Genomic DNA, 20,850 nt, shown 5'->3' with positions numbered 1-20,850 from the left:
CGATGCAGGTAAATTCTGGGTCTCTGGTACATGCCTTTAATCCCAGTGAGCTAGGAAGGCTAAGGCTTGGAAGGCTGAGGCAGGAGGATCACAAGCTCAAAGTCAGCCTCGGACAACTTAGTGAGGCCCTAAGCAATTTAGAAAGACCCTGCCTTTACTTAAAACATTAAAAAGGGCGTGGCTCAGTAGGCCTCTCGAGTTCAATTCCTGGTTACAAAAAAAAAAAAAAAGAGGTAAAACACCAAGTTACAATTGCCCATCTTAGTTTTCCCAGTTCTCTACATTTGCCACACTCTTTAACTGTCCTACTGTTACTAGATATGAAGTCAAACACGAAACTCTTGAAAACCCAATTACTTTTATAATTGGCGCACTAGTAAAACTCATAAATGTGATCAGGCGCTTGAGGAAGTTAAGAGACTGTAAATGTGGAAGCTCAGGTTTCCTGACGCCTAAGCCAGGTGGCCTTTTACTTTAGAACCCTCTAGGACAAATACAAAGATACAATACAGGCGCACACAGGGCAAAAAGAGTTGATGCCCGAGCACCTAGGGGCAAAGTAGAGGTGAGGAAGGAAGCTGCAGGTAAGGAATCAGGCATGCCCCTGTGCCCATATTTGAATAGAGAAGTGAGCCATCTACTCACATTCGTACTTCCGATTGACTGGAGGATACTTGGCCTTGATCGCCTTCTGCTCCTCAGTCAAATTGTAATCTCTAACATCTTCTCCTTCCTGCGCCATGATCGCAGGAGTGTACACTCTACTTCCGCCCTTCCTCTGCCAAACTTCGGCCGGGTGCTAATGCTTCCGCCGTAAACCCCGCCCCTTGGCACGCGTCTTAAAGGCCCAGGACTCCATTCTCGGAGCTTGCGGAAGGACGTTAACCCCAGAGACTTCCATTCTAGGACTTGTCGCTTGGATCACATGGTTAAAAAACAAGGCCCCACCTTCTGTGTTTATCACTAGTTATTTTTAAAAATATTTTTTAGTTGTTGATGAACCTTTACTTTTATTTTATGTGGTGCTGAGGTTCGAACCCAGTGCCTCCCACATGCTAAGCAAGCGCTCTACCACTGAGCCACAACCCCAGCCTATCACTAGTTATTTCTAAAGACTAAGCAAGTTGAAGAACACCTTAAATTAGACAACTCTGGGTCTGAGTAGTGAGACCTTGTCTTTCCGCCTGGCACCCAGAGTTGATAACTAGAATCCGAAGCATTCCAGACATCAATATTCTGAACGTGAGCGTAACAGCCCGTAAGAAAATGGCTGCCTCCGGGAATGTGTGGACTAAACTTCTCACGTGACCTGAACGGGCACAATCCCATCAGTCCGGGCGCGCGCGCAGTCAGTGGAAGTCCGCTCCCGCGGTGTGGGGACAGATGGGGCGGAGCGCGCTCATCGGACCCGCGGAAAGAGACTCCGTGCGTCGGGATAGGTCGAGAATGGGATTGCCCCGCCCACCCCGCTGTTGGATGCACTCCGATTGGCCGACGTTGGCGCGAAGGTGCGCGAGTCGACCCTCACGCAGGGGCCGCAGGAAACAATAGAGGCCGCGCGCGCGGAGCTAGCGCTCGCAGGCTCCCCGCCCCTCCCGCAACGCTCGACCCCGGGATACCCCCGGCTCTCCTGCCGCCATGGCCGACAAGGAAGGTGAGGGTGCCTGAGACGCCCCGTGAAGGCGGTGGGTGTCTGGGCTACGTTGCGGCCTCCATACGGCCTAACATCGGCGACAGGCCCAATGGTGCCGAGCGAAGCTCCAGCAACGCTGGCGTGAGGAGGGAGTTACCCGCGGGGCGGGCTAACGGCTCTCCAGTTTCTCAGGAGCCGAAGCCCGTCACCGCGGAGCGAAGCTGGCAGTGGGAGACCTAGGGGTGTGCGTCCCTCCTCACACTCCCTGTCGGCCACTCAGCCTGTTTCCCTGGCCCGCCTGCCTCGCTCCCTACCCAAGGCCCGGTGACGCGCCTCCTTGCCGGTCTTCCAGACTATTCGCGCAAGCGTGCTTCGAAGGCCTTGCGCCGTCGCCTCGAATGGGTAACGGAGTGCTGGCTTGGATAGCCGGAGACTTCCGGCCCGCGGAGGTAGAGGGCGGCGTTGTTTGGTGACTGCTCCTGGGAACACCGGACACAACCCTCCTTTCCAGGGTCTGGAGGGAAGAAGCCGCTGGTAGCTTTGGAGAGGTTTACTTCTTTTCCGTTTCTGTTTTCTAACTTAATTTGTTTTAAAATTTTTAGCAGCCTTTGACGACGCAGTGGAAGAACGTGTGATCAACGAGGAGTACAAAATATGGAAAAAGAATACCCCTTTTCTTTATGATTTGGTGATGACCCATGCCCTGGAGTGGCCCAGCCTAACAGCACAGTGGCTTCCAGATGTAACCAGGTGACATGAATCTCTTGAACGTTACTTTGATTTCTCCAGTCCCTTGAAGAGGGCACGTGATCAAAGCCTATTAGTGACGTTTTTTGATCTATGGGGGAAAATATGGCAAAATGTAAATTATTTTGGAATTTACCTGGAGAGAGAAAAATATGTTGGTATTTTCTTTTTGTGATACTGAATTGAATAGCCGTATTACAACTGTAGTTGACCAAATTACAAGACTTGATAACTTTCAGTAAGCAGTCTAAGTTCAATGCCTTCAACAAACCGAATGAATTTTCACAGTCCTTAGCTGCTTAATGCAAAGAGGAATATGGGACCTACCTATAAACAATACGTGGTCTGATTGAAGAGGTAGATGTCAGCTGGTAATTATAGCGATGTAGAATGAGAACAATTATAGAAAGATAATTAGGATACTTAGAAAACATCATTCATGGAAGATACTTAAAAAACATCCTTGATGGAGGCTGGAGATAAATACTTCATTGGTAGATCACATCCAGCAAGACCCTGGGCTGGATCCTTAATGACCTAGGACACAAAACAAAAAAATACCTGGAGGTGTCATAGTATGGTTTGTTTCCTTCCTTCCTTCCTTTTTTTAATTTTTGTAGTTGTAGAATGCCCTTATTTTGTTTATTTATATGTGGTGCTGAGGATTGAACCCAGTGCTTCATGCATGCTAGGCAAGCGCTCTGCCATGAAGTTACAGCCCCAGGCCCCATAATATGATTTTCATAAAAGGAAGTTGGGTGTTGGGCATAGTGAGGATTATGAGACTAATCACATACATTCATATTTTTCCCCCTAGTACTATGGATTGAACTCAGGGATGCTCTACCACTGAGCTATGTCCCCAGCCCTCACATATATTTCTTACCCAGGTAGCTTGCCTCTGATATAGGGGATAGCATATCATTTAGTTTGGCTTTCATTTATTGAGGCTCTGCTAAGGTCCACATATCAATGGACACAAATAAATCAGAATTATGACAAGAGTGGCACAGATGTGATCAGAGCAAGAAAAATATACCTCAACTTTGGAGTATCGGGACTGACTTTTAGAAGGAAGTAACAGTGCAAAGATATGGTGGATATAGATGATTGGTATGTGCTGTACCTACCTGGACACCATGGCACATGCCTGTAATCCCAGGGGCTCTGGAGGCTGATGCAGGAGGATCCCAAATTTTAGGTCAATCTGGGAATATGAGATGCTGTCTCAAAAAAATAAAAATGATGGAGTACAGCTCAACAATAGAATGTCCCTGAGATCAATCCTCAGTACCATCAAAAAAAAAAAAAAACCAAGTGCCTGTATATATACACATACATATATATGTGTCTTGGTCTAATTTTTGAGCCCTTCCAGATAATGTTTTGTGTTATTTGGCTTCCTACTGGTGCCTCAAGTATCTTATTTATTGATTTCTTCAGTTTGACATGTTCTGAACAGAATAATTCATTTCTTGGAGGTTCCACCCTAGCTTTGTCCTATTACTATTTTTTTGTATTTTATCTACAGACCGGGTCTCACTGAGTTGCTTACCACCTTGCTTTTGCTGAGGCTGGCTGGCTTTGAACTTGCGATCCTCCTGTCTCAGCCTCCCAAGTCACTGGGATTACAGGCATGTGCCACCGTGCCTGGCCATATTTGACTTTTTGACATTTATGTTCTGTTTACCCAGTTGACAGGGAGTCATTTATAAGGCCTTATAAATCCTAATTGTGTTTGCATCTGTCTCATTGAGACCAGGAGTTTTCATATTGTAATATGCAACATAATCAGCTGAAGGTCTTAGAAAACAGTTGTGTCCCACCTTCCAGAATATCTGATTTATTTGATCTGGAGTAGATTTGAGAATTCGAATATCTAACAAGTTCCCAGGTGATACTGATGCTGGTTCTATTGGCCTTAGTACTATACTTTTAAGAACCTCTGTTTTACATTTTTAAATTAATCCTTCTGAGGAAACAAATGATATTAAGTTATGTCACTGCTTAGAAACTTTCCATGATTTCTTGTTCCCTACAGTATGGAATTTAGAATTCCTTAAAACTGACATTCAAAACAATAAAGATTCTGGTTTTTATCTTCTTTATAGGTTTCTCTCCCATTGTACTTTTCATTTGGAATTTTATCCCAGTTGTTAACTTGGTAGTTGTGTGATCTTAGAGATTGCTCAATTTTCCTCAATGTCAGATATTTTTGTTTTCAAGTTGGAATAATATTCATAGTATTATTATGGTGTTTAAATTTTGTATGTAGGGGCTGGGGATGTGGCTCAAGTGGTAGCGCGCTCGCCTGGCATGCGTGCGGCCCGGGTTCGATCCTCAGCACCACATACAGACAAAGATGTTGTGTCCGCCAAATACTAAAAAATAAATATTAAAATTCTCTCTCACTCTTTCTCACTCTTTCTTTAAAAAAAAAAAAATTTTTTTTTTTGTATGTAAAATGGCTAACATGGTATCTGTAATCATAGCATCTCTTCCAGAATGCTTCCTTATTTCCTGAGATAATCTAGATTGCTGCATATCTTGTTTCTTTTTTGGGTGGTACTGGAAATTTAACCCAGAAGCACTCTACCACTCCAGCCATTTTTTAATTTTTACTTTGAGTGTCTCTATGTTGCCAAAGCTGACATCAAACTTGGAATCTTCCTGCCTCAGCATCCTGAGTAACTGAGATTTTTGGAGATTGCGTCCATTCCCAGCTTAAACTCCCATATTTTTGTGTGCTTTTCATATAGTATATATTGCCTAATATTTAGTTATTTGTGTACATGACTGCCTAATTGCCTCCGGGTTTTTGTTTGTTTGGTACTGGGGATTGAACCCAAGGATGCTTAACCATTAAGTCACATCCCTAGTTCTTTTTTCAAAATTTTTATTTTCTTAATATTTATTTTTATGTGGTGCTGAGGATCAAACCCAGGGCCTTGCACACGTGTGAGTGCTCTACCACTGAGCCACAATCCCAGCACTCCCCCTCTCTTTTTGGGGTGGGGGGGAAGACAAGTTTTTGCTAAATTCCTTAGGGCCTTAGCCTCTCAGTTGTTGGAATTACAGGCATGAACCATCACCCCTGGCTTTTTTTTTTTTTTTTTTAATTCCTTTTTAGTTGTAGGTGGACATAATGGCTTTATTTTGTTTGTTTATTTTTATGTGGTGCTGAGGATTGAACCCAATGCCTCACACATGTTAGGCAAGTGCTTTGCCACTGGGCCCCAGCCCCATCCCTAGTTTACCTTTTTTAGGGTGGGTCTGAGGTGCTGAAGATTGATCCTAGGACCTTGCATATGCTAAGGTCTTCCTTCCACTAAGCTATACCCCAAGCTACTCCTATCTTTTTTTTTTTTTTTTTTTTTTTTGGTGGGGGTGGGTAGTGGGGATTTATTGAACCCATGAATACTTTGTCACTGGGCTACATTTTGTTTTGTTTTGAGACAGGGTTTTGATGATTTGCTGAGGCTGTTTTTGAGTTTGTAATCATTCTGCCATAGCATTCCAAGTCTCTGGGAGTAACAGGTGGGCACTACCACACCTGGATTTTCTTTGTGATCCTTCTAGCTGAGATTACAGGCATGTCGTTGTACCCAGCCCCTCCTTTTAAACAAAGGTTTTAATAAATTAAGTATTAGTGTATCCAACCCCTGTTTTCTTTCCTTTTAGCCCATTGTAAAGAGTACATAGTTCATTTTTTATTCTTTTAAACTTTTTCTCCAGAGTAATTCTAAATTTTAAAACAAGTTAGAGATGCTTATAAAATTAGGTGCTAGGACTTGGAGTATGGCTTAGTGGTGGAGCGCTTGCCTAGCACGTAGGGCACTGGGTTCAGTTCTCAACAGTGCATATAAATAAATAAAGGTCCATCAAAAATTAAAAATACTTTTTAAAAAAATTTGGGGCTGGGGCTGTAGGTCAATGGCAGAGCACTTGTGGGAGACACTGGGTTTAATCCTCAGCACCACATTAGAAAAACATACAAATAAAATAAATTAGGAACTATATTGTTCTCTGTATTTCACCTTATGGAAGACGCAGTAAATGTAAAAAGTGGGTCTCCATAACTGTTTGTAGTCTCTCTTGATGGTACTAATTTGAATATTGACTGTTTATTGCTGTTACAGACCAGAAGGAAAAGATTTCAGCATTCATCGACTTGTCCTGGGGACACACACATCAGATGAGCAAAACCACCTTGTGATAGCCAGTGTACAGCTCCCTAATGATGATGCTCAATTTGATGCATCACACTACGACAGTGAGAAAGGAGGTAGGAATCTTAAGAAAGAATTTATGACATATGGTTATCTTTTATATCTTTGAATTATTGTAAAAGGATACCAATTTGATAAAGTAGCCTCAAGTTAGAAATAAGATTTATGCTTGGGAGAGCTAAGGTTGCAGTATAGAAGAACTACTCAACGCATACTCGTTCTGTATCTTTTCTGTAAACTTCCCACTACTAAACTGGTAATGAGGGAATTTCTACCATTGAAAGAACCAGAAATCTACCAGTGTTATTTCTGTGCATTCTCATCAGTGGAGATATTCTCTCTAAGCAGATAAAAAATGGTTCATGGGTTTGGGTGAGTGTAAATTTCTCATTGAATGTATAAAGTACTTAGCACATATTCAGACATATTGGATATTTGTGGTATTACATATTCATCTGGTACGGGAAAAATTGACTTTAAGGTTTTGTAGCTAGGCAACAGTGAAAAACAAGTTGATACTGGGCATAGTGGCATGCTCTAATCCCAGCTACTTGGTAGGCTGCAGCTGAGGGATCCTTATATTTGAGACCAGCCTGGGCAATTTAGACCTTATCTCAAAAAAAATTTTTTTTAAGTGGGCTGGGACTGTAGCTTAGTGATAGAACACTTTCATAAATATTAGATGTTTAATGTTTCTTAGATTTCTCGTGATTAGCAGAACACTTGTATCTGTTTTTTAAGTACTGGGCACTTTATCACCGAGCTATATCCCCAGCTCTTTTTATTTTGATACAGGTCCTCTCTAAGTTGCTGAGGCTGGCCTTGAATTTGTAATTCTGTCAGCCTCCTGAGCCTTTGGGATTACAGGTGGACACAGCATGCGCAGCTTACATTCCCTTTGAGTGGCATCAAATTTCCTTTTATTTTGAAGAGACCTTATCCTCTAACACTTCATATTTGAAGAACAGGTTAAAAAAAGAGAGAGAGAAAGAGCCAGCAATAAATACAGTAAATCCCATATAAATCAACTGATCCTCATGCGGATAAACCTAGGAACCCCTAGTTTTTATTTATTCAAGATAGGATGTTGCTAAATTGCTGGAGCAGGCCTCAAACTGGTGATGCTTTTGTTTCTCTAATCACATTAAATACATAGGGCTGGGGTTGTAGCTCATTGGTAGAGTGCTTTCTTAGCATGTGCAAGGCCCTGGATTCAATTACTAGCACTACACTAAAAAAAAAAAAATACTAGGGTTTTTTTGGGGGTGGGGTGGGGTGGGGAGGGTGGTGGTTTTGTTTTGTTTGGAAGGGAGGGTTTTCATACCTGGAATTAAACACAGAGGTGCTGTTCCACTGAGCTATGTCCCTAACCCTTGTTATTTTTTATTTTGAGAAAGAATCTCACTATGTTGTTTAGAGCCTCCTGAGTTAATGAGGGTAGCCATGAACTTGCAGTCCTTCTGCCTCAGCCTCCTGAGCTGCTGGGATTATAGGTGCGTACCACCATACCCAGTTGAATCCTAGACCTTTAAAACTCAATTTTGAACTGAGTGTGGTGGTTCACATCTGTAATCCCAGTGGGCTCTAGAGGCTGAGGCTGGAGGAATACATGTTCAAAACCAACCTTAGCAACATAGCTAGGCCTTGTTTCAAAATAGAAAAAGGAGCTGGAGACATAGCTTGGTGTTTAAGCACCCCATCATTTTCAATCCCCAGTACCAAGAAACAAAATACAAATTTTGAATTCTCTAAGTTGAATTCTTGCTACTGTTTTATAGTGAGGCCCATATATGTCCAATCCTGAAATAATCTATGGGCTCTATGCTGCCAGCTCTTCCTTTTCCCTGAATGGTGCCACTTTTCTGACAATTATGCTATTTTTTAATTATTAATTTTTTTGGTAGTGGTAATTCTCTACAGTTATGTACTTAACCACTGTGTCCTTAGACTGAAAGTTTCTTATGATGACATACCTTATTTTGCCTTCCTTTTTGTTACAAGTTTTTGGAATAAAATTAGTTAAATGTATTTTTTTCTTCTCCTTTAGTCTTTAAACTTTTATTATTGGGCTTTTAACCTTGTTTTGAAACATATGCTCTAAACTTACAAAAGTTATTTTGAAGCTGAAAGTTATCTGAGGCCAACAATGTTACCCATTTACATCTTTGCTTTCTGAGAAGCTTTTGTCTTTCAAAGAGTAACACCTTTGTAGCAATATTATTGACAGCAGTTTCATCTATTACTTTTTTTTTTTTTTTTTTTTTTTTGGGGTGCCAGGGGTTGAACTTGGGGGCACTAAAGCACTGAGCCAGCTCTCCAGTCCTATTTTGAATTTTATTAGAGACAGAGTCTCATTAAATTGCTTAGCGCCTCCCTATTGCTGAGGCTGGCTTTGAACTTGTGATCCTCCTGTCTCAGCCTCCCCAGCCACTGGGGTTACAGGTGTGTGCCATTTCACCTGGTTCATCTATTACTAATTTATTTATTTATTTATGGTAGTGCCTGGGGATTGAACCCAGGGCCTTATGCATGTGAGACAAGCACTCTACCAACTGGGCTATGTCCCAAGCCCCTCATCTATTACTTTTACATCTTCTTTGTATTATGGATATTTGAGGTTCTGAAAAATTGAAGGCAAATAGGAGTTAAGAAAATGGAGCTGGGCGCAGTGGCGCACACCTGTTATCCAGCAGTTTGGGAGACTGAGGCAGGTAAACTGTGATTTCAAAGCCAGACTTAGCAACTTAGCAAGATCCTAAGCAACTCAGCGAAACCCTGTCTAAATAAAATGCAGAAAAGGGTTAGGCATGTGTCTCAGTGTTTAAACACCCCCAGTTCAATCCCCAGTACCAAAAACAAAGATAATGGAACTATTAGCCTGTTGTGGTTGCACACACCTATAATTCCAGTGATTCATCTGAAACAGGGGAATAGCAAGTTTGAGGCCGGTCTGGGCAACTTAGATCCTGTCCCAAAATAAATAAAATTGACTAGGGCTGGGGTTGTGGCTCAGTGGTAGAATGCTTGCCTAACAGATGTGAGGCACTGGGTTCAACACCACATGAAAATAAAAAAAGATATTGTGTTTATCTACAACTAAAAATATTTTTTAAAAATAGTACCAAGTTTATTCAGCATACTTTTTTGTATTTATTTTGGTATCAGGGTTGAACTCAGGGACAGTTAACCATGGAGCCACATCCTTAGCCAAGTTGCTGAGCCTCAAAATTCTGCCTCAGTCTCCCAAATCAGTGGGATTACTGACTTAATCTTACACAACTGTCATATTTGTATTTTTAAAGTAATTTTTTTAATGATATTTTATTTGTAGATGGACACAATATCTTTATTTTTTATTTATTTTTATGTGGTGCTGTGGATCAAACCCAGTGCCTTATGCGTGCGAGACAAGTGTTCTCCAACTGAGCCACGACCCCAGCCCCCTTATTTGTACTTTAAATGAGATTTAAAAAGTGTTTATGAAGAACCTCCTTTTGAGGTAAAAGTTTTTCTTAATTTCAAATACTATTAAATACTTTGACTTGTTTGTTTTGGGCCAGGGTGGTGTTTTTGTTCTACTGAGAGTAAACCCTGTAGCAGATGCATGTTGCTACATCTCAGGGCTTTATTTCTGATTTTCTTTATTTCTTTATTTTCTCTATTTCTGATTTCTTACTAAGTTGTTGAGGCCAGTCTCAAATGTGGGAATCCTCAGGCCTTACCCTCCTGCATTGCTGGGAATAAAGGTGTGTGCCACCATGCCTAGCAATGTAATTCTTATTAGGCATTTAACAACATATCTGATGTCAGATGAGAATGAGAACACTGTATATTGCTAACAAATGTCTAATATACTATTTTACTGATAAAAGGCTTTGCCTATGTCTTCATATTCTGTGTAAACCAAGCAGAATGTTTTGTGTCTCACCCTTACTTGCAATTTATTTTTATTTACAGAATTCGGAGGTTTTGGCTCAGTTAGTGGGAAAATTGAAATAGAAATCAAGATCAACCATGAAGGAGAAGTAAATAGGGCTCGTTATATGCCCCAGAACCCTTGCATCATTGCAACAAAGACTCCATCCAGTGATGTTCTTGTTTTTGACTATACAAAACATCCTTCTAAACCAGGTCAGGTACCTCCCCTTTTCTCTTCAAATACACAGATTCTGCTTGTTCAGGGTTTTAATTTCTTGTCATCTGTATAATTTAACATCCTGTAATTTATAGTGATAATATGTGTGGGTATTTTCCTTCACACTTTTTCCTTTAGTGGAAAAAAATCCTTTTTAAAATAGAATAAACAGAATGATGATGGTGAAGCTTAAGCATTTTATCTTTGGTCGTAATGATTACTGTATTTTTTATAAATGTTAGGAGCTTTAGGCATCATGCTCAACATTTCATTTTGTTTAAACCCATAGTAACAGTAAACTTAGTCATCTTCATGTGTCTATTACTTTGCAGACCCTTCTGGAGAGTGCAACCCAGACTTGCGTCTCCGTGGACATCAGAAGGAAGGGTATGGGCTTTCTTGGAACCCAAATCTCAGTGGGCACTTACTTAGTGCTTCAGATGACCATGTGCGTATCCTTCCAATTTTGAAGCAAATCTGGGCTAGTTACCAGTTGGTTTCTTTTTTGGGATTTGTGGGAAGGTGAGACTCTTACATAATGGTTAATTTTACATTTAAGACCATCTGCCTATGGGATATCAGTGCCGTCCCAAAGGAAGGAAAAGTGGTCGATGCGAAGACCATCTTTACAGGGCATACAGCAGTAGTAGAAGATGTTTCCTGGCATCTGCTCCATGAGTCCCTGTTTGGGTCAGTTGCTGATGATCAGAAACTTATGATGTGAGTAGAACCCATTGTTTTTTTGTTGTTGTTGTTTTATTCTTATATTTTATCTTAATTTTCTATATTTAGTAAGCTTTTTCAAAAGCTTTTCTCTTTGCTTTTTTTCCCCCCTTCCACTAAAGTTGGGATACTCGTTCAAACAATACTTCCAAACCAAGCCACTCAGTAGATGCTCACACTGCTGAAGTGAACTGCCTGTCTTTCAATCCTTATAGTGAGTTCATACTTGCCACAGGATCAGCTGATAAGGTAAGTTTGACTTGTTCTAAGAGAATAATTTCATTGGGCTGGTGATACAGCTCAGTTGGTGGAGTCCTTGCCTCCCATGCACAAGGCCCTGGGATCAATCCCCAGCACCACCAAAAAAATAAATAAATGACAGTTTTTTAAAAAGAGAATACATTTGTGAATCTCTTTACATTTCAAATGTGCAGAGTTAGTTTGAGTTAACGGGTTTTCTTTTCTTTTTTAAAAAAAATGAAACATTTGTTGGGTACAATGATAAACGCCTCTTAGTTCAACCTGTTTAGGATGCCAAGACAGGAAGATTGCAAGTTCAAGGCTAGCCTGGGCAACTTGGTGAGACCCTATCTCAAAAATAAAATGAAAAGGGCTCATGGTGTAGCTCAGTGGTAGAGTGCCTCAGAGTTCACTCCCCACTGCCACAAACAACAAAACAAAATATAGATTGGTCTTGCTTTCCTTTTCTTTTTGCATGTAGACTGTTGCCTTGTGGGATCTGAGAAATCTGAAACTTAAATTGCATTCCTTTGAATCACATAAGGATGAAATATTTCAGGTAAGAGAAGCCATTGCTGCTTAATTTTTGTTGATGTTAAAGGAAAACTTGGGAGTGCAAGTAGGCACATTTGTGATTTTTCTTTTACCAAAAATAATAGTAATATTCCATATGCACATACTGTTCTCTGTGGGAATTGGGATTGTTTTTCCTTTGTTGTTTACTTTTTCAAACTGCTCGCTCGTTGGCCACCTATGTATTTCAGGGTTGTTAGGAAAACTAGTGGCCAGACATGGTGCTGCATGCCTATAATCCCAGCCACTCAGGAGACTGAGACAGTTGGAATCACAAGTTTGAGGCCAGCCTCAGCAGTTTAGTGAGACCCTTTCTCAAAATAAAAAAGGACTGGAGATATAGCTCAGTGGTAAGGGCACCTGTGGATTTAATCCCCACCCCTAAAAAAAAATGTGTGTTGTTGCACTATGTTCAAAGCTTTTGGTAAGGTTTTGTGAAGAATATGTTACAGGTATAGTTACATAGTTTTTAGTTAAATTGTAGGGCTTAAATTTTTATAGCAAGAAAGGCCTATTTTGAAATTATAATAAAATATTGTTAAGGACCTGAGGGCAGTCAGATTAATTCTAATGGATAAATATGGCTGGCATCTTAATTGGGTTTTAGGTGAGGCATAGTTTGTCTCTTAACCTTATTTTTTACCCCAAAGAATATTTTGTCTTTGCCCTCTTTGTTCTTTGCTTAAAATGGTATTATTGCATGAAGATTAACCAAATTCTTTGTTTACAGTAATGTCATCTTTTCTGTAACATGAGCCAGCACCTTTCTTACCAACCAGTAATAAATAATATGTGATTGTTGCATGTATTTAGTTGAATTTTGTCTTAACTCTTCACTTAAGATCATTATTACAAGGAATTTTTATTGTTGTCATCAGCCTTATTTATTTGTACCACAGAGTTCCATATAAGTACTTAAGAAAGTAATTTTTGTATGTGTGTCATCTGTTATTTTAGTACTTAGGTCAGAAGTGGGTTACATTTGACTAGAGGCCAGAATTAGATACTGTGGTTGAAGTATGGCCAATATATTTAGCCAAGCACAGTAGCATATACCCATAATCCCAGTGACGTGGAGGGCTGAAATGGGAGGATCAAAAGTTCCAGGCCAATCTCACCAATTTAGTGAGACCCTCCGCAACTGAGCAAGATCCTATCTCAAAATAAAAAGGACTAGGTATGTGGCTCAGTGGTAAAGTGCCCCTGAATTCAATCCCCAATACTAAAGGAAGGAAGGGAGGGAAGGAGGTGTGATCTTCAAAAGTATAACATGAAATGAGGGTATGGGGTTGTGACTCAGTGGTAGAGCAGAGGCTCTTCTTGCCTTGCATGCACGAGGCGCTGGGGTTTTTTCCCCACGACTACATTAAAAAAAAAAAACTATAAAAACAGGAATTGTGTTCATCTACAACTAAAAATAAAAATATAACATGAAATAGAAGAGAAGTTGATGTCTTAGGTCTAGTAATGTATTTTAATAAAAAATTAGATCTATCAGTTTTAACTATAGAGTGTGTGTGTGTGTGCGCGCCTAATTCTTGTCTTTTCTGTTTCCTTCATTCTTGTGTATAGGTTCAATGGTCACCTCACAATGAGACTATTCTGGCTTCTAGTGGTACTGATCGTAGACTGAATGTCTGGGATTTAAGGTGAGTCTTGTATTAGTTACTCTCTTTGTGAAGTTTTTTTTTTTGTTTGTTTGTTTGTTTTGTTTTACTTAGTTACACATGACAGTACAATGATCTTGACATATCATACATTTGAATCAGATGGGATATAATTTCTCATTTTTCTAGTCTTTGTGAAGTTATATTTACACTTTCCCAAGGTAGTTACTTGGGGAAAATCTTTTTAACTTCTAAAATTATCTTTTTGTGCTAGTAAAATTGGAGAAGAACAATCCCCAGAAGATGCAGAAGATGGCCCACCAGAATTATTGGTATGTTATAACCAGTAAACAATATTGAAATAATCTGTAACTTCTTTTTTAATAACTTTATTTTTATGTGGTACTGAGAACTGAACTCAGTGCCTCACATGTGCTGGGTAAGCAGTCTACCACTGAGCCACGACCCCAGCCTGTAACTTCTTTTAATCGTTTGTAATTTAATGTCTTCTTTCTCATTTCATATCTGTTTTGTTCCCTATTATAGTTTATTCATGGTGGTCACACTGCCAAGATATCTGATTTTTCCTGGAATCCCAATGAGCCTTGGGTGATTTGTTCTGTATCAGAAGACAATATCATGCAAGTGTGGCAAATGGTAAGTGTTTGGTCTTTTGGGGGGGAGAATTTAGATAAATACTATTTCATATTTTATTCTTAATGTGACTGCCATCTGTTTGGTTTACTCCTAATGTGATGTTAGTGATTATATGCACATTGTCCTTTTCATAACTAATTTTTTTAATACCTTTGTTTTATTTTTATGTGGTGCTGAGGATCATATCCAGGGCCTAACGTACTAGGCAAGCGCTCTACTGCTGAGCCACAGCTTCAGCCCCTCTTAACTATTCTTTACCTGCCTTCATCTGATTGCCCTACTGGTTATTTTTAAACTCAACCAAATAAAACTGATCTTTTCTTCACTCTCCTTAGTCCCCTTTCCTCCTCCTCAGTCCTTTTTTCTGACTAGTGTCCATGTCTTGTTCAGCTAACCAGACTTAAATCCTAGGAGTCTTCATCTGTTCACCTGTCAGTCTGGTTTACTTAACAGATTTTATACTATTTCAGCAGTGCTTCTCCCTTCTGTCTTAATACAAATATGTATGCCCAGAGGAGGTATATCACAGCTTGAAATACTACCTGATTTCTCTGAAACCCATCTAGACTAAAAATACCCCAATTTTAGGCAGTCACCTTTTGAAATTTCAGAGCACTTAATTTAATAAAAAATAATCATGGGCTGGAGATGTGGCTCAAGCGGTAGTGCACTCGCCTGGCATGCATGCGGCCTGGGTTCGATCCTCAGCACCACATGCAAACAAAGATGTTGTGTTTGCCAAAAACTAAAAAATAAATATTAAAATTCTTAAAAAAAAAAAAAAAATATCAGTGTGCATAAGGCCCTGGGTTCAGTCCCCAGGACCCAGTGGTTTTTTTAAAAAAAAAAACCTCATGTTTGGGGTGTAACTCAGTGGTAGAACGTATGCTTAACGTAAGGTACTGGTTCAGTCCCAGTACTAAAAATATGATAGCTGAATTCATGGCACATACCTGTAATCCCAACTTCTCAGGATGCTGAGGCAGAAGGATTGTAAGTTTGAGGCCAGCCTAGGCAAGACCCTTTCTCAAAGTTTAAAAAATAAAAAGAGCTAGGGATGTGGCTCAGTGGTAAGAGAACCCCTGGGTTTAATTCCCAGTACCACCAAATAAATAAATAATGACTAATGTCTAAATATAGTAGTAGTAGTATGAGAAATTGTCACATTCTTCCTGGGCATGGTATCTCAAATCTATAGTCCCAGTACTTGTGGAGACTAGGGCAGGAGGATCACAATTTGGAGATCAGCCTGGGCAATTTAGTGGAACTGGGTCTCAAAAAGGCTGTAATAGAACACCCGAGTTTAATCTCCCCACCCCACTAAAGGGAAAAAAAATACATTCTGGATGGTTATACAACATTGTGTTCTTCATGCCACTGAACTATACAAATAAAACAACTAAGATGATAATTTTGTTATGCATTTTGCCACTTTTTTATCTTTTTTTTTTTTTTTAATGGAAGTATGATAAATGAAATTAATTCCAAGAGTCTTGTGTCTAGATAGATCTAGAGCTAGGAAGAAACTCTAGAGGAAAAAGCTTTTATTGTTCTTTTATCAGAGTACACAGTTTTTATTTTGGCTTGTTTACATAGTCTCCAATTTAGTCCATTATTCCAAACTCAGCCCCATTTACTTTGCTATTTGGTAAAATATGGTAGGATGAACTCTGGATTGAAAGTAAAGTCATTTGTTATTTTGTTTTTCTTTTTTATTTATTTTTACATTTGTTCCAATAAGTTGTACATGACAGTAGAATGCATTTTGACACATTATATATAAATGGAACAACTTCTTATTCCACTGGCTGTACATGGTACAGAGTCACACCAGTAGTGTATATAGGGTATACACTATATATAAAGTGTATAATGTATATAGGGGAATAATGTGTATCTCATTCTACCATCTTTCCCATCCCGCAGCCCCACCCCTCCCCTTGCTCCCCTCTGAAAATACAAAGTTCCTTCATTCTTCCCTACCCACCCCCCACTATGGATCATCATGCACTTATCAGAGGAAACATTTGGCATTTGTTTTGAGGGGGACTGGCTTGTTCCACTTAGCACAATTTTCTGTAGTTCCATCCATTTCTCTGCAAATGCCATGATTTCATTCTTCTTTTAAGACTGAATAATATTCCATTATGTATATGTAACACATTTTCTTTATCCATTGATCTGTTGAGGGCATCTAGATTGGTTCCATAGTTTAGCTATTGTGAATTGAGCTGCTATAAATATAGATGTGGCTGCATCACTGTGGTGTGCTGATTTTAAGTCCTTTGGGTATAAACTGAGGAGTTGGGATAGCTGGGTTAGAGGAAAGTTTTTGAATCAACCATGAGAAAGAACATTTTAATAAGCAGAACTTGCTTAAAATGGATAGTACTATTAAAGATATGAAAAAGTGTTTATGGCCTTTGAAATTAAATTGTACTACCTCTGTACTTGTGAATATTGTGTATCAAAAAGAAGTAAGGTTAAATAGGAAAAAGGCAGATCAAAGAATCACATGATAGTATCCTTCATATTAATATTTTGTGTCTCTAGTTCTGTGTTTAATTGTATATAACTACGGCTGCCCCCTCCATATCGGTGAATTAAAACAGCCATGGATTTAAAATATTTTTTAAAAAATTGTGTAGGTACTGAACATGTAGAAAATTTTTTTGTCTTTATTCCCTAAATAACATAATGATCTCTGTATGTACAGCCTTTATATTAGAAATTGTAATCTAGAGAAGGCTTAAGATCTACAGGTAGATGTACATAGGTTATATCCTAATATTATGCCATTTTATATAAATGATTTAAGCACCGAGATATTTTGGCAGCCTGTTGGGGATGGCTGTTCTGGAAGCTACTCCCTCAGGATACTAAGAGACAACTCTGTTTAGGAGGCTGTTTCCACTGGGTGTGGTAGTACCCAACTGTAATCTCAGTAGCGTCGGAGGCTAAAGCAGGCTCACATTCAAGGCCAGCCACAGCAACTTATCAAGGCCTTCTCTCAAAACTAGGGGCTGGGGTTGTTGCTCAGCGGTAGAGCGCTCGCCTAGCATGTATGAGGGCCCTAGGTTCCATCCTCAGCACCATAGAAGTAAACAAAGGTATTTTTTAAAAAAGCATTTAAAAAAATAAAAATGGTTAAGGATGTAGCTCAGTGGTAAAACCCTCCTGGGTTCAATCCTCAGCACACACACCCCACCACCCACCCACCCCCGCCAAGATTGCCAAAATGTGTTCAATATATCGAGTTAGGCAGTACTTGGTTTTTTTTTTCCATACGTTTCTATATTGTATTTTTTACAATAAGGATGTTTGAAATGTATCACCAAAATCTACCTTAACCTCTTTGTAATACATCCATTCAAAATTAACATAAATTAAAGAGTTCTGATGGGAAAGTGAAATGGGTTGCCGTGGGTAGACTATCATTTGAAGGTATATTGGTAGTAGTTGGGGAAATGTTTAGGAGATAGAACTACATCTCCTCCAAGGCCTAGAATGTCTTCTATTCTCAAATGTTACTTTAATTACCTTTTTAGAAATGTGATATAATACAAAGTAAATAATTCATCTTTGTCTCATTTCTTGGCATAATTCCTAAGAAATGCTTGGAATATTCAAAGTGGTAACTGTCTTTTTGCTCAAGACACTGAATAACAAGTATTTTAACCTGGGTTTGTGATGTAAAGGTGAGGTTGGTGGGGCCTCTAAATATCCTTGTAGCTAGTCATCAGAAAGACCAAACAGTAGATTAAGTATTTGGAACTTTTTAGCCCCCGCTTACTAGCCAGGGGACTAGGGAAATCTGGAGATTGAACTTGTAATTTGATGAGCTTCCCGGTTAGTAAATATATTGACATGCTGGGAGAGTGGCATGCACAGGGACTTAATGGAATTTTTGAGCCTACTCTGCACTTTGTCCTATTCATCTCTTTCATTTGGTTCTCTGTTAAGTGCTTTATAATAAACACTGATACAAAGCAAAAGTGGAACTGGGGCTATACATCAGCCCTAGTGTGCATGAGGCCCTGAGTTTCATCCCCCGTACTAGGGAGAAAAATAAAAAACTCTTGAGTTCTGGGAATCATTCTAGCAAATTATCAAACCATGTATGTGGGTGTCATGCAAAACTTTTTTTTAATTTGAGAACAGAACAGTCTTATGGGACTGAACCTTAAACCTGTTGAGTGATGCTAACCTTGGATAGTTAGTATTAGAATTGGATTGTGTTTTGCCTACTCGGTGTCAGGAAAAAAGACAGCATATTTTGTATTAGGAATGATATGTATTCCTTTTCTCCGCAATCACATCACAAGATTCTGAAGGTAAAAGACTATCCCATCTTCTGCAGCATCAAGCCTAGCAATTTGGGTACAGTCGATTCTCTAAGAACAATGCATTTTGCCCAAATGAAAGTTGTTTCTGTATTTTAAATTATGCCTCCAGCAATATCAAGTGTTTTGTGTAAGAGCAGTTTTTAAAAAACTAATCAAGATTTGGACATAAGATCTTTTTAGGTGAATTTTTTTTTTTATTTGTTTACAGGTTATTAGTGGTTTTTGCTACACTAAAGAGTTGTGCATCCATCATCACAACCAATTTTATAACATTTTCATCAACCCAAAAAGAAACCCTATACCCATAAGCCATCGCTTCTATATTTCCATAGTTCTCACACACACAATTTGCCTGAAGCCACCAATCCGTTTACTATATGAATCAGGCTATTTGGAACATATTAAAAATGGGGTCATACAATGTGAGTGGCTTTTTATTGTCAAGTAATATTCTATTTTAAAGATACATAATTTTTCCATTCATCATTTGGTGGACACTTGGTTTGTATTTACTTTGGGGCTATTAATATCTGATGAGAGGACTCAAGAACGTTGGTTATCAAGATAAGCAATATCCAAACTTTTTGTGGGAATGTCCTAATCCAGGGACCTTTGACCAGCTGCCTATTTTAGAGGAATGCAGCCATACCCACTCTTTGATTGATGCACATTACAGATTCTTTAGAGCTGCAGTTATCCAGCAATGGCAGAGTCAAATAATTAGAAATCTTGACTTGAAATAACAGCCTTGGGCTGGGAATATAGCTCAGTTGGTAGAGTGTTTGCCTCGAATGCACAAGGCCATGGGTTCAATCCCCAGCACCACCGAAAGAGAGAAAGAATAGCCTTCGTGTTTACTAAATATCCGTTTTTTCTTGTTTTTGGCAGGCAGAGAACATCTATAATGATGAAGATCCTGAAGGAAGTGTGGATCCTGAAGGACAAGGATCCTAGATGTGTCTGCACTTGTGATTTTAGACTCCCCTTTTTTCCCTCTCAACCCTGAGATTGATTTAACACTGGTTTTGAGACACAGACTTTGTTCAGCTATCCCTCTATATAGGTACCACCAACAATTGCTATTAGCCCAAACAGTGGGTGTTTTCTAAATATTAACTGGGATACTTTATTCAGCAAAGCCAGACTTATTTAAATTTTCTTCAGGAATTTTCTAGTAACAAACCCGGGTCTAAAGTAGCTACAGAAAGGGGAATATTATGTGTGGTTATTTTTCTTCTTAAGCTATATCCCCCAAGTTTTTTGGACTCATTTAAGTAAAAGCTAGAGTGAGTAAGGAATAGAGCCAAGTGAGGTAGGTGTCTGAGCCATGAAGTATAAATACCGCAAGATGTCATTTTTATTCAGGAATTAGGGGAGATTCAAGTCATATAGATTCCTACTCTAAAATCTTCACACCTGACTTTCCAGGATGCACATTTTCCTATGTAGACCAGTCTCCTCTTGATTTCTACAGTTAAGTCAAAACTACGTGTTCCTCCTTTCCCATATATTTTTGCTTGTTAGTGTATTTCTTGAGCTGTTTTCATATTATTCCTTACATTTATGTGAAATGGTTTTTGTTTTTTTCTTTTTCTTTTTCTTTTTTTTTTTTAAACTTGGGACCACCAAGTTGTAAAGATGTATGTTTTTACCTGACAGTTGTACCACAGGTATACTGTCAAGTTGAGAAGAGTGAATTGATAGCTTGTATGTTTTTAAAATTAAATTAATCCTTGATAAGAGTTGCTTTTTTTTTTTTTTTTAGGATTTGGTCCTTGACCACTAGTTTGATACCATCTGCATTTTGGGTGACCTGTTTTATCAGCAGGCCTATTACTCCCATGACTAACTGTGTAAGTGCTTATAATGGAATAAATTGCTTTTCTACATAGCCCTATGCCAATGGGTTTTATTTAGTATATAACATCCATCAAACACCCATCCCCTGGCTATCAAGAGT

General features: G+C 39.3%; 2 protein-coding genes across 8 annotated transcripts in view; one reads left to right on the top strand and one right to left on the bottom strand.

The window, feature by feature from the left end:
* Zbtb8os (zinc finger and BTB domain containing 8 opposite strand) overlaps positions 1–2,019 on the bottom strand; it is a 29,090-nt gene extending 27,071 nt beyond the window's left edge. For 3 of the 7 annotated variants that reach the window (XR_013091836.1, XR_013091837.1, XM_076860824.1), the window contains exon 1: positions 646–854. Coding sequence is in view for 4 of the 7 variants with exons in the window: in XM_076860824.1 (XP_076716939.1) it covers positions 646–742 (97 nt within the window). In the remaining 3 variants the exon portion in view is untranslated. Of the gene's footprint in view, positions 1–645; positions 988–1,947 lie in introns of those variants that run through there. The other 4 variants (XM_076860829.1, XM_076860825.1, XM_076860830.1 and 1 more) reach the window with 4 other exon arrangements.
* Positions 1,498–20,781, top strand: Rbbp4 (RB binding protein 4, chromatin remodeling factor). Its single transcript, XM_076860823.1, has 12 exons — positions 1,498–1,654; positions 2,236–2,383; positions 6,520–6,665; positions 10,567–10,740; positions 11,077–11,192; positions 11,304–11,464; positions 11,590–11,716; positions 12,189–12,266; positions 13,853–13,929; positions 14,162–14,219; positions 14,434–14,544; positions 19,779–20,781. Exons 1-12 carry the CDS (start codon positions 1,639–1,641, stop codon positions 19,842–19,844), a joined length of 1,278 nt encoding a protein of 425 aa, XP_076716938.1. The 5' UTR covers positions 1,498–1,638; the 3' UTR covers positions 19,845–20,781.
* The last annotated feature ends 69 nt before the right edge of the window (positions 20,782–20,850 follow it).

This window comes from Callospermophilus lateralis, chromosome 7, assembly GCF_048772815.1.
Source record: "Callospermophilus lateralis isolate mCalLat2 chromosome 7, mCalLat2.hap1, whole genome shotgun sequence".
NCBI lineage: Eukaryota > Metazoa > Chordata > Mammalia > Rodentia > Sciuridae > Callospermophilus > Callospermophilus lateralis.
Note: the sequence above shows the minus strand (reverse complement) of the source record. Positions and strands in the feature narration are given on the sequence as shown.